This window comes from Fundulus heteroclitus, chromosome 2 (genome assembly GCF_011125445.2).
Source record: "Fundulus heteroclitus isolate FHET01 chromosome 2, MU-UCD_Fhet_4.1, whole genome shotgun sequence".
In the NCBI taxonomy this organism is placed as follows: Eukaryota; Metazoa; Chordata; class Actinopteri; order Cyprinodontiformes; family Fundulidae; genus Fundulus; species Fundulus heteroclitus.
Window position 1 is genome coordinate 20790445 of NC_046362.1, and position 18869 is coordinate 20809313.

The window sequence follows — 18869 nt, forward strand, 5'->3', positions numbered from 1 at the left end:
ATGGCAATGCAGGAGGACGCACACGTAGCTGCTATTATAATTTCTGTTTTGTAAGAATCTACGATTTCTTCTTTGATAGTAGAACAGCAAAAAGTGCCTTTACTAGCTTACCTTCTTGTGGTTTCTCATGACATCTGCTGCTTACGTTTTAATTTGATACCGTGATGGGCTAAAACCAACCTTTGGTTGGCATGGACTAGGTGTTGCTTTGCCCAATCAGCTTGGAGAGTTCTGCTGAAATTCCCTCCTTTCCCCAAACAGATTCAAATGAAGCAGTCCCAGATTGATAATGTGCAGAACTAGAGTGCTACACATTATCAATCTGGCTGGCCAGGTTAGCACAAAGCAAATCATTGACCTTACTGGTTTCACCATAGTGCTACAGGAAGGTAGAAGAAGAAAAGAAAGAGAGAAACAGATGAGATAAAATGCTAAAAGATAGAAAAGATGAAAGAGGAGAAGAAAGGGAGAGAGCAATATAAAATCACCTGAGTCTGCTTCTACACCTGCAAAGAGATATAAAAAGAACAGCAAAACAAACCTATATGATATTACAGGTACAAACAACCAACGCCTTGATACTATCCATCCATCCATTTTCTGACCCACTTAATCCCTCATGGGGTCGCGGGGGTTGTTGGTGCCTATCTCCAGTGTTCAATGGGCGAGAGGCGAGGGCCTTGATACTATCACTGAAGAATATACAGTATTATTTAATATGAAATGTATACAATGACAGCTAAAGGTAATAATCAGGGTTTTCTTTATAGAAGTGAATCTGTAAGTACCTGAATCCATGAACCTTATTATTATTCTTTTGGTTCTTTTTTCTAAAATCTTATGAGGGGCTTTGGCTGGTTTATGGAGAAATAATTCCTACATCTGGATTGTGGATCCAACATAGTGAACCAAAATATTTTCAAATATTTTAAAATTTTGAATCCGTCCTCCTTACTCATTCAGACATACTCTTAATCCATGCATTCTTCATTATGTTATGGTGCTACGGCATGACAGAGAACTCTCCTCCTTTGTCCGTCAGAAATACAGATAGTCTATTTGTGACGGATGACAGAGCGAAATGCGTCAATTTCTAAAAACCAGTGGAGCCAGACAGAAAGTCAGACGCAGGAAGTGTAAAGCCGATCCCGCATTATTTCAAAATAAAGGAGGGAGGGGGGCGGCGCTTTCTGGATGCATGAACTAATCCAGTTTGGAGAGCTGCTCAGCACATTTTGCCATGAAAGGACGGAGCATACAAGGAACGTAGTCAGTGTGAAGCCGGCTTTAGTTGTCATGCTGCCTGCCTTATGTCTGTATTTTTTGAGCTGGATGGCTGTCTTCCACATTCTGCTTTGCCCCACTCAGCTGATTAGTGGAGCAGCTTCACCACCATGGTTCTAATTACCTGCAAGTTTTTTCCCTTGTGACAAATACCTACCTCTCACAGCCAGTCAGCACCAGATCGTCTCATTGCTGTGTATGAGTTATTATCCAGCGTTTGTGTCTGCATCACCTGTTCAGACTAGTGTTCTTGCTTTGGATTCCTAACCCTAAACCCTAACCCTCTAACCTTAGCCTAACCCTAACCTTAAACCAACCCTGTATAGAGCTAAAACCTATCCATTGAAAAACAAAATAAAATTAAAAATAAATAAGACAATCCATAAAATACTTGAAATAAATTAATTTTAAACAAAAATTAAGGTTCGGTAGTGGTAAAAGCCAAAAAATCATAGTAGGTTTTAAGTGAAATTTTAAAGATAGGCAGTAAAGGAGCCTTTCTTGTGTTCAGTTACCTCAGTTCTCTTATTCTTAAATCATAAAAAGTTTAGCACTAATTAAACTTTACATTTTTTTAAAGCAGTCCAAGAGGGACAATAAGAATATTTTAGACTATTATATTCTCACCTGGGCAGGCAAAGGGGGTTGAGCTCATGAGTGACAAGCGTTGGCCCGTGCCTTGCCGTTGACTCCCTACACCAAACTTTTTTGGTCAAACGACCCAACCTAACCCTAACCTTAACAGGATTTTTTTTTTTTTTTTTTTTGTCACAATAAACCTTATTAACACAACGCTGTTTCTGGTTGAGATGTTGGTGCCTAACACTTAGCCATTAATATGTTTTGCAACAGTAAACCTATTTTGGGAAGGTATCCTTGCCTTTACCAATGACTCAGTCAAAAGATTTATTGGTCATTAGATACTATTAAACTAGTGGGTATATATTTGTACATTTCAGCTAGAAGGTTGTCTAAGTACTGGCAAATTTCATCTACCTTCTTGGCTTTCTATACCAATATGTCAAGAGAAATATTAGACACAACTGAGAAAGTAATTTTCATGTTCAATACATATGCACTCCACCATACTGGCTGTTATAAAGTGGTCGTAAGGGGGTGGGGCGGGAGTGGGGCGGGACGAAGACAAAGGCTTTTTTAGAAGACTGCTATAGGAACTAATATTTGGAGACTCCCTCAAATCTAACACAGTACATCATTCTGGACACACTCTCCCCATCACGAAACATGATGGGAGCAGCATGATGCCATCTACATGCTTTTTTATAGCAGGGACAGAAAAGTTGGTAAAGGTCTCTTGGTGCACAAAGCTCACAGAGAGATACCCCAAAATACTTGTTTTGCAAAGTTTGGACTTAGTTTTGCTGAATACAAATGGATGTCACAACTTTACATATTTACATGTGACATTTCCTTTAATGTCACAGTGATGCATCACTTTGTGTTGGTCTGTCATAAAAGAAAACAATAATAACACATTGAGTTGGTAGTTGCAATGTGGCAAAATGTGACAAGGTTTAACAAGTATGCATATTTCTATAAAGACTGTATTATGTTATTGTTCTACAATGTAGTGTAATATGTCTGCTTATTCTTTTTAACTGTAACATTGTGTGTGAACTTTATTGCATTTCAGGTTCTGATTGATTTGTCAAACACAGCCCAGCTGGACAACACTCCCCGCTGGCTACCTCTGAAAGAGCAGAGTGAAAGCATCGAACACAGCAGAACTCACCATGCTGCCCAAGCTCCACCAGGGTCTGGATCAGGACAGGGTCATGGTCAGGGACATTGCACAGGTCAGGGCCACACATCAGTGTCTGGACAGGGACATGGAATGGGACAGGGTCAGGTACCAGGACAGGGAGATCTTAGTCATGATTCCCCTAAAAACTCTGTGATCAAGAGCCGGAGCCATGGAATATTCCCTGATCCAGCCAAAGGTAAAATACATACAATTTGCAGTGCAAATATCTAAAAACTTTACATCAAATAGTGACACTGACATAAATATGGGTGTAAACTCTTGATCAAACTTCATTCGGTCAAAACATTTTGCAATGACTAAGCAGATCAGCCAAAGAGTATTTCTTTTCCTCCAGACATGCAAATGTTACCTTTGGAAAAGTCCCACAGCAGCCCAGGCAGCTCCAAGTCTTCCTCTGATGGCCAGTTGCGCTCCCATGGCCCTTCCCGAAGCCAAAGCAAGAGTAGTGTCACTCAGGCCCACCTTGAGGACGCTGGGATAGCCATTGCTGCCGCAGAGGCTGCCGTGCAGCAGTCTCGCCTGCAACCAAGTAAATCCTTCCCCTTCGCATGACACAGCTTCCATGACATGCCTCCTTCTTACCCATGCATGCAAGTTTTGTTCAGACTTTTTAATTAAACCTGAATTGCTCCGCATTAACCTCCCCAACGTGTACCTATGAACTCTGCTTGGGCCGTGTTATTTTTTTTTTATTTGTTTATTTCTGTGCACAAATTGTTTTGTTATCAATGATAATAATAGTCTAAAATCCATTTTATAAAATAATAAACCCTATTAAATGTAAATAATAAACTGTGAACATTAGCAAAACTAGGAGCTATATTAAAGTAAAGTAATCCAACCAGAATGTAGAAACCAAGCTGTGATGGCTTCACCTTACATAACTTATTTTTCTATATCTTAATTAAAGTAAAACTAAATATATCACCAATAAATTATTGTACTATATGGGATTTCATAAACATAATTTAAACTGGAATTCCTTTCCTAGGCAAGTTTGCCAATTATTGGAGCTTTTCAAGCATGCAGTTACAGACTCCCCTGCAGCCCTTTTACAGCTAATAAGTACGTTGTTGTATCACAGTACTGCTCTGCATGCCTGACATGAATGAACCCTAGAACAAAGTCACAGAAGTAACAAAGACAGATAGGCACGAATGGAACACCATCTTCCTACCCCATCCAGTCCTATCCTATTCCCGCCACTTTAAACAAACGGGACACAAACGTGAGACTGACCAAGTCATACCAAGAAACACCAAGAGCTTTCAAAAGCCATCTGGAGTCTCACTCTACACTCATCGGCCAGTGAGAGTAAAGCTTTCGGCTAACTCATGTGAACAGCTGAACCATCAAGAGAAGGTGAGGCAACATGGGAAAAATGTACTGTCTAAACACACTGCTAAATAGAACCAATCCTAAAGTAAAGCTGTAAAGGTAAAAACTAAAATAGAAGGAAACAAATATATATTTACTCAAGAACACAATCATGGGACTAATATAGTAAACGACTACCACTACTTTATGCTGCAGTTAAAAAAAGAATCTTTTAACTAACATTGAACTTGTCTTACAATGAGTTCAGATTTAGGTGTCTGCTTTGTTTTTGGTGAACATACACCTGTGTTCAAAATAATAGCAGTGCAATATCACCAACCAGATAATAAATAAATATATATATATATATATATATATATATATATATATATATATATATCCGTGTTAAACCGGAGACTATATATTGTCCTTCAGTGCATCCTAAATGTGAAAAGGTGCGTTATTGAAGCTGCTTCCTCTCACCAGCTGTTAGAATTTATAACCATCACGACTCTCAACAAACTGAATAAATGTTTACATTCCTGTTGCTTTTTGCTGTTTTTTCATTTGTCAAAAACAACCCAACAGACTAGACAGTCTGTATTTATGCACAAACGTACATGCAAAAGTTGTATTTTTTTAATCACTGTACACCACAGTAGTCTAAGTCCAGTCCTCAAGGGCCGGTGTCCTGCAACTTTTAGATGTGTCCCTGGTCCGACACGCCTGAGCCAAATAATCAGGTAATTAGCAGGACTCTGAAGAACCTGACTGCACACTGAGGAGCTTATTGTGCCATTTGATTCAGGTGTGTGGGACCAGGGAACCTCTAAAAGTTTCAGGACACCGGCCCTCGAGGACTGGATCTTGACACCCCTGCTGTACACAGTCACTGAATTTCCCAATTGTTGGATAATAAAGGATATTTATTTTCTGTTTTATTTTAATCTTTCACTTTTTCAATTAACACAGATAATGTTTACGTCTGTTAAGACAAATGGTGCCGCTGCTAACTTTTGTAAAAACCTAATTTTCCATTCTCCTCCTTGATTGTTTCTTTAATGTTTTGGTTTGCAAAAATATGTGTTGTGTCTCCTATTGTTCTGTGTGAATGGAGCTAAAACTACTATAACAATTTTGAGATTTATTCCCCTTTTAAACACACTGCTATTATTTTCAACACAACTGTATTTGCTTTTTATGAACTTACATCCCTTAACAATCCAGTCATTTAAACTGCTCTTTATGTTTGCGATGCTCAGTCTAGGTTTTAGGTGACAGCGTCAGCTGTAGAGTTTCATCTTTTTGACAAGCTTGCAAATGTGACGCTTTGCATAGATAGAAAGGATGACCGACTGGCTGACTGATGGAGTGAATCTCACTGCCACACTTTATCACATCACTCACAGGACCGGGACACCGACTGGGTGATGTCTCAGGGTCAGTGGTGTTATCTGCCCCAAGCCTGGTAGGAGATGCTTATGGTGGTCTGGATGGAGATGAAGGGGCCGGCATTGGAGTGGACAGTGCCATTTTTCAAGTGCCACGAATGTAAGAAACTTTATTTTATTTTGGTTATTATTAGCACTCTATACGGCCAGCAGTAATTTTAACAGCCTGGCAATAACAAATATTGGTTTTGGGTAAAATCATGTGTTCTTTTCCTACAGTGGTAAGACTATTCCTAACGGTACCGACAAAAACCAACAAATCACTCCAGAGAATGAAGGCAAGCTTCAATTTTCAGTTTTTTGATTGTAGGTCTCCCCCTGCTGGGTAATTTGTATAGAAGCATTTTTAAAGACATTAAACCCCATTTGAATAATGTTTAAAAAATAAATGTTGTGTTAAATGTTTATTGTTAGAGAGTAGACTTAACTGTACATAATCACTTAAAGCATGACTTAAAACAGCGGAAGGTCAAACCATCCTACACCATTGACATAACTATATCTACATTTCATGTACGGTAGCTCACGTGTCACAAACCCTCCACCCCCTTGTCTCTAGTTTCCTCTTGTAACAAAAAGCTCTGGGTAATGTGAGGCTGTAAGCTGGCTATTGTTACACAGACTACAGTGAAAAAGTCATTACTATGCCTGGGTAACTCATGTCTCCACATTTCACTCACCTTGTCTTCTGAAGCCAGGCAAAGGGGCTAAAATCTAGTGACTTAAACTTCATAAATAATTAACATACTGTTTAGTTGTATTGGGGTTTCAACGTAATAATAAGAACCTGCCCACAGGAAGCGAATGCAAGACCATCAGAATGTTGAAATGTGCAAATTGCAAACAGACCTTTTTTTCTCTTTCTTTTATCATCAGGTGGTAAAACTCAAGTTATAGGGGAAATTAAGGTTGCTCTTAAGAAGGAGGTGAAGACAGAGGGAGACCAGCTTGTCCTGGAAATCCTTCAGTGCAGAAATATTACTTATAAGTTCAAAAGCCCGGACCACCTGCCAGGTTGGAAAAAGTTTTATATTTCTGTAGGCCACCTAAAAGATTGCATGTACGCATCTGTATGGATCCGTGAATGTTTGTATGTATCTACAGAGCCTTGTAAAAGTAATTATGCTTTTTTTCTGATTTGTTTTCATCTTGAATCCTTAAATATCAGTGTATTCTTGAAGAACTTGGCTGAAAAATCAGTAAAATGTACTACATAATTGTAAGGAATACTATGAATTCCAAGCTACACCAGGCCAGTCAGAGATAAGGTGAAGACGTTTAAAGCAGGCTTAGGTTACTCTGGAGGAGGTGCAGAGATTCAAACCTCTGGTGTGACAAGCTGTTGATAGGATGGTTATTATTTGTGCTCCAATGAAATTGACCTTTATGAAAGAGTGATACAATTTAAGCTATTGTTGAAAGTCCCATGTGCAGTTTGCCACATGCCATGTAGGAGATACAGCAACATGTTCAAGAAGATACTCTGGTCAAATAACGCCAAAGTAGAACTATTTGGCCTACATGCAAAACATTATATATGGTGGAAGGCTAATATTACTCATCCCCAATCCAGCCAGAGCTACAATGGAATAGCTTAGGTCAAAGCATATTCACAGATTTGAAAGGCCGTGCTCAAAATCAGACCTAAATCCCACTGAGAATCCAAAGCACTTAAAAACTGAGTACAAAAGTTCTTGGTCCAGTCTGACTGCTTTGCACAGAAGATTGGGCAAATGTTTTTGTATCTAGAAATTCAAAGCTAGTGGAGACATGTCACACAAGTAAACTACTTGAGTATTGAAAATGAATACACCGTGCACCTTGCATGTTTTCTTTGAGCAGAACTTATAAAACATGAATCTGGTACCATTCACATCACAATTATGACTACTTTGCGTTGGTCATTGATATCAAATCCCAATCAAATTGATTGAAATTTGTCTGAAACTTGGATAAATCATAAACATTTTAAAAAGGTTTTGCAAGGAACTTTAGGTATCTATGACAGAATGTAAAAATGCACATAACTATGTTAGCATGTGTGTATGTTTAAATGTGTAAATCTATGTATGTATATATTTAGGTGCATGGTTCATATGTTAGGTGGTGAGAGTTCACCTTATATTACTTAATACTTTGTTGTGTTACACTGCATTAAGTTACAGTGTTGCATCATGCTATGTTTAGTTTTATCTTATTTTTTTTTTTTTTAAGTTGAACTACATACTGTAAAGTTTTATGTTGCATTCTGCTTAGGAGCATTACGTTATGTTAAGCCATGTTTATGTTTGTCATGTTATTTTCAGAATATAACATAATTTTAATTTCTTAGAAATTCTACATATGTTGTCCTGTGCTTTGTTACATTATGTTATTTTACATTATGTGACACTATGTTGCGCAAGCCTACACTATGCCACACTGTGCTGTTTTGTTATGTTTTTTACATTACATTAGATTATGTTTTGTTATGGTGTGTAACATGTTATTACATGGAACAGGTAATAAACACATTGTATTAACACATTTTTTTACTGGCCTCCAGACCTGTATGTCAAGTTGTATGTGGTGAATGTAGCCACTCAGAAGAGGATCATCAAGAAAAAGACCAGAGTTTGTCGACATGACCGGGAGCCTTCCTTTAATGAGACCTTCAGGTTTCCCCTCAACCCAACAGGACATTCTATTCAGGTCAGCACAGTTAAACCGTAAAATCGTAGACATAGACATGGGAGGAAAAATCTCATTAGTGTCTGTGAGCAACTTGAGGTTCTTTTAGTTTCTACAATATATGTCTAGATTTTCCATCTGTCTTTTTTCAAATCAATGTTAACATGGTCAAGAAAATAAATGATAGTTTAAAGAATAATAGTTTAGTTGTCTTGTTACCCAGAAACACTCATCATGTTAATTTACCAGTACATGAAAATTATTCCCCAGAACACGAATACATCTATCACTGTATCTGACTGCATGCAACTTTATTGTGCACAAAAAGATGAACAATTATTTATTTTGTTTGATTTTAGCTTTTCTTGGTGTCCAACGGAGGGAAGTTTCTGAAGAAGACCTTAATAGGGGAAGCCTATATCTGGCTTGACAAGGTGGACATGAGGAAGAGAGTGGTCAGCTGGCACAAACTGTTCGTGAGCTCCAACTTGACAAACCCCTGAGTGCCACCCAATGAGATGCAAAAGATAAACCGAGAGATACATTAGAGTATAACGGGGAAAAAGAAGACAAAAAAGTAAGATAACAGAAATATACATTAAAATCATATATTGAGTTCATAGATCATTAGATGAAGGGAACTATGTGCAGATAACATTGCATGTCTTGTCAGTCAAACACTGCCAGCGCACGTTTCCCTCTTTTTATGTCAGTTCTCTATAGACTTTGGTTGGATGCAAACATGCAAAGACAGTTGCTGACTGATATTCCTCTGCAATATGGCTTTAGGACAGTTATATTTTTATGACATAGTTCCATTGTATGATCCACAATTATAATTTTGATATTGCACGGGAGAACTTAACCAACTAACCGAGGAAAAGATTTTAAAATTATAACAAAAAATGTATGTAATTCTTATGAGAGTTTGCAGACATCAGTGGTGTTGATGTATTTAAAGATAAAGGAATGCATATGATGCCATGATTTTTGTATGACAGAACTTCCAATTTATGTCAACGCAGGAAAAAAAAATCAGACTGTTGAACTTTTGCAGTGGGATGAAGATTAAATGTACAGCACTTCTAACATTTTGGTTATCCCACACGCAGATTACAGAGCATATCAAATAATTGTACAGTGTGATATATATATAAAACCTTAAAATTAGCATATGCAGAATATAACTAAATACAACATAGAGTATAAGAGTTGTTCTCTTGTCACCAGAATATATATATGGTAATATCGACAAATGTTCCAGGTTGAGGCAGTGGGTGGTGCACTGACAATCCAGTAATCTAATGTATAAGCAGTCTTTATAACTTTTAGGTAAATGCGGACCTATGTGAGCTGAAGGTTGGCCATATTGTCACACTGATGCACCTCTGTGTTGAACAGGCCTGTGATCATGGGTTGAGTCAACATCAGCGAACAGATTACTATACCACAAGCATCATATTTAGGGGTAGACTTACCAGAAGAACGAACAGCATCTTGCACATGCTGTGTTGAATGTAACAAATGTTACAACTGTTCAGAATGACAGACGTTTACACATCTATGTCATTTGTGCAACATTTTACTTTTAGGTTGCAGTAGTTTTTTTTCCTCTCTGTAACTTCCATCATGTTATCACACTGTTGCTATGAAAATGTAATTCATAGAAGTTGTGTCAAAACCATAAAAGCTCTGTGTGACTGCTCTGATGTCTCTGTGTTAGCAAAGCCCTTTTATTTTGGTTTTACCTGCAAAAAATGTCAAAATGTAGATAAAAAAAGTCAAATGCTCCTCTGTGTCTCTGGCTGTGCTTGTAAAAGACTAAAATGTTTTGTCTCAGTGACTCCTGTTAAACACAGTGGACCAGCATCTTTCACTGCCTGTGATAAAAATATTTTCTCAGGCATGATAAGGGTCAGAGGAACACATGAGGCCAAGTCTCAATTCTCATGTGTATGCAGGGGACTCTTGTATGTACGTTCTTGTTTATCTTTTAACATTGTGCGACCACATAAACAAAATCAGAAAAGATGACAAAAAAAGAGAATTATCCAATAGAACTGCTGTCAAGTGTGTCTAATTGTAAAACAGGGCTGAGACAACTTTTAATCAACAAACACACAAAGAGCAAGATGTCACTCATACACTAAATTACAATCCCGAAGGTACCATACTTAAAATTGTAAATTATTAGTTGTGCCATCCAATTATTTATTTACGTATTTATTTATGTATTTATATATATTACAATATTTCTTTCTCTTTTTTTAATGTTTTCCCAGACCCATCAGTTCTTTTATTAAGGTAATTCTATGCAACATATGTGTTCGAATGCATTTATGTTAAATTCTCTGAACATATTGTCATAAAATGTCTTAATAGAAAAGTAATTATGATTTGTACATTTGGTGAGAGAAAAATATTAAATATCTTTATTTTGTACTTATTTTAGTATATATTGATGTTAACCACTGTTAGCATCTACATGGAGCTTGTGCACTTTATTACAATGTTTGTTTTCCTGTCTCGTTTTAACTGTCGGGACATTCCAAATTACATGGTTTGTGTCTCTGCACTAAGAATTTTATGAGTCACAGTGTATGTGGTGGCAGGAAGTATTGTGGTGTACATTTTTGTATCTATGTGGCAAAAGATAAACATACTTAACACGTAGGGGTTCCCCAAAAGGGATGCACAATTTTCAGTGAAATCCACTACTCCATGCTCATAGTGTACTGAACAGTCTGTGTACACAGTGCAGTAAGCCGTCTTATTGCCCAGTCATGACTGTCAAACCGCTCGTGTTTCATTAGACTTAGTTCTAAATGCCGTTTGTTCAGATCAACCGTTGCCTGTATTTGTGAACCCATTCATTTGTTGTTGTCCTGAGGGGCGTGAATGTGCTCAAGTTGTTTGACATGTGTACATGAAGTGTTTATTTTCTACAATGACTGAATGTTTATATGTCCGAGGTTTGAGCATGTGAGTGTAAAATAAGTAATAAAAAAGATAAATCCGAATCACAGAACGCTGGTAATTGCACAGCGATGGGTGACTAGAGTACTTTAAGGGGAGCTGAGAATTTATCAAAACATGTGCTGTTGCACTGATGATTATAAGTGAGATTATATCGTCTAACCTGCAGAAACAACTGATAAGGTGGGAATATGTTCAATTTAAGTAGTTGTCTCAAACCTTTTGTTTTGGATGTTGCATGTTTTGTTGATGGTTTGTCTGTATATTTTGCCCACAGATTATGTTTTAAAAAAAGAAAGAAAATATGTATAGATCTATCTGTATGCTGAGTGTATAGAGATATGCTTGTAAAATTGTCTTGTTTTTCACTCAGTGTAAAAACAAAGCATATAATGTTATGGTTTTGTGGTTGTACACGGGGTGTGTTGAGATATGCAAATTGTGCTGAAAAAAAACATTTCTCTTGAGTCAAAAGAATAAATATTAAGAGCTATATTGCAAATGAATAGTGTGACATTTTTGTTTTTTGTCTTTGGTTTAAAAGTACATTTTGTTATGAGGGTCAGGCATCTTTGAGTAAAACACTTTGGACAGGCTGTTTAATATGCTTTAAGATAATATTTGTCTCTATTAATAGCAGCAGCAGCACACATTAAGTATAGCAGTTTTAAAAAGACAGGTTGGTGGGGATTTTTTAAAACAGTTCTTAAAATGGATTAGGAACCTAACAATGCGTCTTTTTTGTGCATTCCACTTTATATTATCATTTATATTTGCATCTCAGTAAATTAGAATATCATCAAGAAAATAATTAATTCTAAAACTGAACTCATCTATTACAGCCATATTCCATAAATTAGAATATTATTGAAAAGTTAATTTAATTCAGTAACTCAAATCACAAAGTGAAACACAGTGTATTGATTAACAGAGACTAATGGTGTTTTATAGCCTGTACTTATGTTAACTATGATTGTTTTCCACCTTCCGCTAATAAGAAACACAGCAGTTAAGATTAGAATATTGCATCAGACCAACAAAAAAGCTACATTTACTTTGCAGAAATGGGGGCTTAGAGAAAAGTATGTTTAATATTGGCTTAAAGATTGTTTTTCTAAAAAGGTACTTTTAATCTGACAAAGAAGCCTCTTAGAAACACATTCTAATTTATTGAATATGACTCTACATAAATTCAATGTGCAGCCAAAGGATACATTTGAAGTCTGTAATTATGTGAATTTCCCTTTCTTTTGGCTTTAAGTTTATAATAACACACAATGCAACACTGCATAAGACCATTAAAGAAAGGCTTTTTAATTCAGAAATGTTGTGGCTTACTCAATCATGGAGCAGCATCTGACTTTACATTTGTTCTGCAGACAGTCATTGACCCTCTACACATGGACGGTATGCAAGAAAAAAAAAAAACCTCCTCATATTTAAATTAAAGGTTTGGTGGAATGGAATAGTGTGAAAGACAAAGGTGCACAACCAACTCTGCTGCCATGAAAACATTGTAAAGCAAAGCACATTCAGGAGTTTGTGGGAAATTCACTAGGTCTAAACATTTGGCTGGGTTCAGTGTATTCAGGACACGATACAACCACCCCAATTCTTGCATTAAGCCCCTATTGACCAAAAGACAAGACCAATATCTTCTTTCCTTGAATAGGGAGAAAAAGGGACTCGACTAGACTTAGTGGTGCAAAGTCAAACTAAATGTTACATTTAATTTGAAAATGATTGTGCTAGATTCTGGTGGAAGATTGGAGGGGCACATAATCCAAGTTGAGGTCTGCTGTAAAGTTTCTACAGCCAGGGAGGATTTGGGAAGCCATGTTATCGTCTTGTGCTGTTCCACTGTGCTTTCATAGGTCCAGAGTGAGTGCAGCCATCTACAGGCAAGTTGAAGCTTCTCTCTATTTATGTAAACAACTACTTCCTTTTCCAAGAGGATTTGGCACTTTCCGTTTGTGCCAAAAGTGCCAAAACTTGGTTTAAAGCGAACTTGCCTCACCTACGCCGTCACGACACAACATTTCAAATGAGCTGAAGGCTGCTATTACAAAAATGTGTGCTTCCTTAACCCATGAACAGTGCCACAGATTGATCACATCCATGCTACACTGCACTGATGCAGTGATTTATGTAAAAGAATTCCAGACCAGCACATGGACATATTCTTTAAGAAATTTCCATGATTATTTTTTCGTATCTCTCCTAAAATATATCTAAATTACAGGGAAGAAATGTGGTTTCCATTAGCTGTGTACTATCAATCTCATCATAACAGAAATTAATGCTGGGCATAGTTCACTCTGTATCAAACAAAGCAATAGAATAGGAGTCTAATTTGGTTGAATCGAGTTACTGAAACAAAGATTTTTTTTAAAAAAAATGAAATTTGAATATATTGAAATGCAGTCCTATCTAAAACAAACAAAAACACTGGGTAGATTGCACGCTTATCCGTTAAGTCAGGATTTTTTTGGACCTTGACATATTGTGAAAAAGGGTTGAAGAAGCATCTTTAAAAAAGTCTAAAATGGAAACTAAAGAAAATACCTCTGGAAAGCCTACGGACTGTAACGTTCCCAGAGGATCTCTGACACAAAGACACCACCTGAGGAAGACAGAATTAACTTTTAAAGAGCTGAAACACTCATGACATCATGACAATGGAGTGAATCTCAGAAACATATGAAATGGGATGAAATCAAATATATGCCTCTCTCTCATATAGTGTACAGTAATTGTATACTGTAAACTTTCGATTTTGATCACTTACCATAAATGTGAGATGAATTCCAATCTGGACGTTTAATGCTTGTAAAAGCAAGAATTACCTCCAGGTGGCAGCATTTTATATGAAAAATGAGCAGGCAGTAAACACCTCAAGCAATCTCATAAAATATTGATGACTTTTTAGCATGTACTTTATCAAATCATCATTGGCAGTCTGATACAGGTGCTTTTTTTTAAAGCAAGAATAAATTATTCTCAGCACATAACTCAGAAGGTGTTAAATGTAACATTCCTACTGTATCTTTATACTGGTTATACATTTAGATATTATTGAGTATTAGGGATCTGACTTTAGTACAACCTGATTTTACAGAAATTTATTTAAATTGAGTGAAATGTGCTATATTAAGTCAGTCATGTAATAGATTATGCCAGTTTATTTGTAAAGTAAATTTCAGCAACAAGACACTTCAAAGTCTTGTCATGAAAACACAAGTACATTGTAGTACCATATAATAAAGTAAAGAGAAGTTGTACTACAATGTGAAATGATATTTCAGATAATAGTTTTAATAAAAGCAAAAAGGTACCTCCAAACAAATGGGGGTTTAACCTTGATTTAAAAGAACAAAAGGTTTCAGCCTTTCTGCAGTTATCTGAAAGATTGTTCTAGATTAGTAAAGCATTAAACCTGAATGCTGCTTCTCGGTTTCTGGGGATGCAGAATGAACTTGAACCTGTAGAACAGAGTGATAAGGAATTTGCTAACATAATGATCCCTAATATATTTTCATGCTAAGCCATTTGGTAATTTAGAAACTAACATAAATATTTTAAATTATATTCTCTGAGATGTGGGTAATCATTATAAGGACTTCAGATCTGTAGTAATGTGCTCTGCTTTCTTAGTTTTAGTGAGGACGTGGGCAGTATTGTTTGGGATCAACTGAAGCTGCCTGATTGTCATTTTAGTTAGTGTCTGTGAAGGCACTAAGAATTCACAGGGCTAATACAATATTTAGACATGGAGACAATGTCTTCTGGGCTCTGTCTCACACCTCTATACTGGTAAAACAGGGTCTAGCAATTCATTTCATTCATTTCAGTGTATTTATTTAGCTCTAATTAACACACACACATACATACACACATACATACGTCAAAACACACATTACATTATATGTATATATATATATATACATATAATACATATAATACATATATATATATAAATATATATATACATATATATATATATATATATATACATATATATACATATACATATAAATATAGTCAATATATATAATATATATATATATATATAATATATATATATAATGTGTGGTGTGTGGGTGTGTGGTGTGTGTGTGTGTGTGTGTGTGTGTGTGTGTGTGTGCATAAGAGAGGAGAAAATCAGACATTCTACAAATCAATCGAAACATTGCAGTCTGGTTAGTTTTATTATTCCAATAGGTGAATATTTTTCTATCGCAAGAAACCCAGTCGATTGGATCACAACACTTCCTTTACTTTAATACGGTGACTACAAAGTAAAAATTTCTTGTGAGGATTGTTGGTTGTAAGGTTAACTTATTAAAAAGTAATAAGATAAAAAATAATATAGAAGGACGTCTGAAGAGGAATCCTCTGCTCCGTCCTTTCCTGTCTGTTCCTTCTGATTTCAGCTTGTTCCTCTCCAGTTCTCGCGATTCATTTATTTCTCCCCATTCCATCAACACCTGCATCCTTCTTTTTCTGATGTGAGGTAAGATGTGCAGCAGGTGATGCGATCAGGATGGAGAGGATTAGAACTGGGAAGAAACTGAGAAGGGTAACTGTAATGCTTTAGTGTGTAGTTGGAGCAGTGGATGGGTGGCAAGGGAGAGACAAAGCTAGAAAAGGGAGGAGAGGGAGGGGGGTGGGTGGGGTGAGAGGCCATGAGAGGATGGTGTGTGGTTGCCAAGCAACGATTGATAACCAAATCCCCAAGCAACTTGCCTCTGCTGCCCTGCCCTCCCTCCAGGTCTGAATCAGACACATAAACCCATGGGCATGCACCGACAACAACACACACGGAGCAAACTTGCTCCGAATAAAACATATTTGTATTCCCTGAACTATTGTCAGCGTTTAGATTTACAATGCAAACTTTCTTCTTCTCAGCTGCACAAAAAGGAAGAGCGAGAATATTAAGCAAATAGTACAAATCTAATTCCCCACAACAGTTATGATGGATGACACTGAGACTCACTAAACTGTTATTGTGTTTTTCTCATAAACCTTTTCACTAAATGTGTCAAATCAATACACAATGCCTCTCATTGTCGTGTTTGCCTACTAACGGGTTTGCAATAAACCACCGTAAAGTCTCATCTGTCTCTGCCAGTTGCAGATGCTGATATGTTGCACGGCGTTTGAAAAACCAAAACCCTGAATCTGTAGCTAGTCGGAATGCGTTTGCCAGTGTGGGTGGTAGTCGGGTGTTTTTTCCACACAGAATTAAAGTAAGAATAAATATATTTTTTTGTTTGCCCAGTACGGACGGGATGCTGTAGCACACACTGGGAGAGCGAGGTAAAATCCGCGGAAGTAAAATGTTCAAACGTTTCCTTGTAAAATAGTATTCAGTTTAGTTAGTTTTTTTTTTTTTGTTTTGTTTTTTTTGGGGGGGGGGGATTATTAAAATGCATGGGGTTAAATAAGGAAAACGCGTGAGATTTGTTTTATTTCTCCCTCCTCTCACCGAACTGTAGGGAGGAGGGAGGGTGAGGCAGAGACAGTCTGAGATCTTCGGCTCAGGTACCTGTTAGAGCGCAGGATGGTCGAGTGATCAGATTAAAGGTGTCAGGGTTTGTTAATCTGGGAGGGAGGAACAGGCAGCGCCGCTTGCGCACGTTTCTCCATTCATCTGCGGCGACGGGAAAGCAAAGCAGATTGGATACTGACGCACATCGGGGAATTTCCCCCTCTTTTTTCTCTCTCTCTCTCTCCCCTTTGCAATGGATACCTGCAGGGTAAGAACCTGGATGTTCCTGCTCCTGTTGTGGCAGGAGGGCTGCTTGGCATCCCAGTTCCCAACACAGCTCATGTAAGTAGCCCAGTGTAATCCGAGCTCTAATGGTTTGCCAGGCTGCTTGTTGCAAGCGCTCATTGTTTTAGCCGCACACCTCAGTACGTGTAAGGGTTGCGATTTGTTATTTATTTATTTTTACAAAGAGCCACTCTGACTGCGTGGGCGTGAGAGTGGGGACTGGTGTCCAGCTGGTCGGTCCATTCATGCGCCGACGGTCATCTTTAGAGAGACACATTGATGGCAGAAAGTATTTCATCTCAGCTCTGTCTGCTCGCATCCTGACGTTGATAAATGTTGGTCACCAAAACTGGCAGATTGTCGCCGTTGGCCCAGTGCAGCCGTGACAGCTCCTCAATGAAGTTGTAGAGGAGTTACAATCGCTACCCTACAGCCTAATGATGTGTTTAAAAATGACTAAGGGAGGTCCTTGCATGTCTGTATTGAGCTATGTGTCCTTTAGGCTTGTTAAACCATTTTAAGACTTTCATTAAATAGCTTAAATTGAAAAGAAAAATGCCCCATTTGCTAATTTTCATTATCAGAAGGAGTGATCTTATTTGTATCAGATTAATACCAAGTGCTTTAGAAATGCAAATGGGAGTGTTTTCATTAGGCTTTCGTTACACACATCCAGCAAGAATCAAAGCCCATAGGCTGCAGAATAGTAATTCACAAAAGGAAAGCCAACACTTCCTGTGCAAAAATTGGGATACAAAAAGCTTCATCATCATAAGGAAATATTTAACTAGGATCAGACGCTTGACTTCTTGCGAACAGCATCATGAATGTTGGGTGAGGCTTCACACTTTTCTGCTGTAATATGATTAAAACAGCAAAGCCGGAAATTACAGAAGTTATTTGAAGGGATTTCTTAAAACTGAAGGCTTGAGCAGACTGGAGTATTTTCATTTGTTCAACAGTTTTACTTATCACTTTTATTTACCATTGGTATTCATATTTCTATCAACGAGGACAGACTAAATATAGCTAAGGTTTATAATTTCCAGAAAGTTGCAACTTCTATGGGAAATTTGACCATATCAACAGAACTCTTTCTGAGTCCCAGATGTTGTTGCTCTTCACTTGTGATGGGCTGGTTACTTGTGTTAAGCTACATAAAGTATCTAAATAGTTAAAGTTTCTAAAATGCATTAATTAATATTCTATTTTCTTTATGTGATGCCAGAGAAGGCGATGGAATGAGTCAAGTTATGTCAGACAGTATGGAAAACAGAAAAATTACTCCACTTCAACCACATCTTGCTGAACACTGCTAGTAAGCTGGCTGAAAATGACTTTGACACACCTGATTTACAAGAAAGAAAAATGCAACTGCAGTCCTGACAAAATCAGTCATGGTGTGGAAACTAAGGTCAGATACTCATAATTCTGATTAAAGTAACACTGTTTTGAAGCACCAGTTTAAAGGCTATACACAACTTATCTGTTAAATAGCCAACTACTCCACTGGAGCAGGTAGTCTGACTAATCGACCAGCTAATATCAGCTTGTCATTTATGTGGTACTCTGTAACTCGCAGAACAACTGGAAGGTATAACATTGG

General features: G+C 37.3%; 2 protein-coding genes across 2 annotated transcripts in view; both read left to right on the forward strand.

Annotated features, from left to right (window-relative positions):
- pclob (piccolo presynaptic cytomatrix protein b) overlaps nt 1–11990 on the forward strand; it is a 36153-nt gene extending 24163 nt beyond the window's left edge. Inside the window, exons 18-24 of the mRNA XM_036150461.1 lie at nt 2939–3245; nt 3405–3599; nt 5797–5938; nt 6058–6116; nt 6715–6852; nt 8384–8529; nt 8868–11990. Of these exons, the coding sequence (XP_036006354.1) occupies nt 2939–3245; nt 3405–3599; nt 5797–5938; nt 6058–6116; nt 6715–6852; nt 8384–8529; nt 8868–9011 (1131 nt within the window). The 3' untranslated portion in view covers nt 9012–11990. The remainder of the gene's footprint in view (nt 1–2938; nt 3246–3404; nt 3600–5796; nt 5939–6057; nt 6117–6714; nt 6853–8383; nt 8530–8867) is intronic.
- A 4941-nt stretch (nt 11991–16931) lies between these two features.
- The window catches only part of LOC105938587 (voltage-dependent calcium channel subunit alpha-2/delta-1), a gene marked incomplete in the record, with an annotated part of 88610 nt that continues 86672 nt past the window's right edge, over nt 16932–18869 (forward strand). The window contains 1 exon segment of the mRNA XM_036150478.1: nt 16932–17320. Coding sequence (XP_036006371.1) covers nt 17232–17320 — 89 coding nt within the window.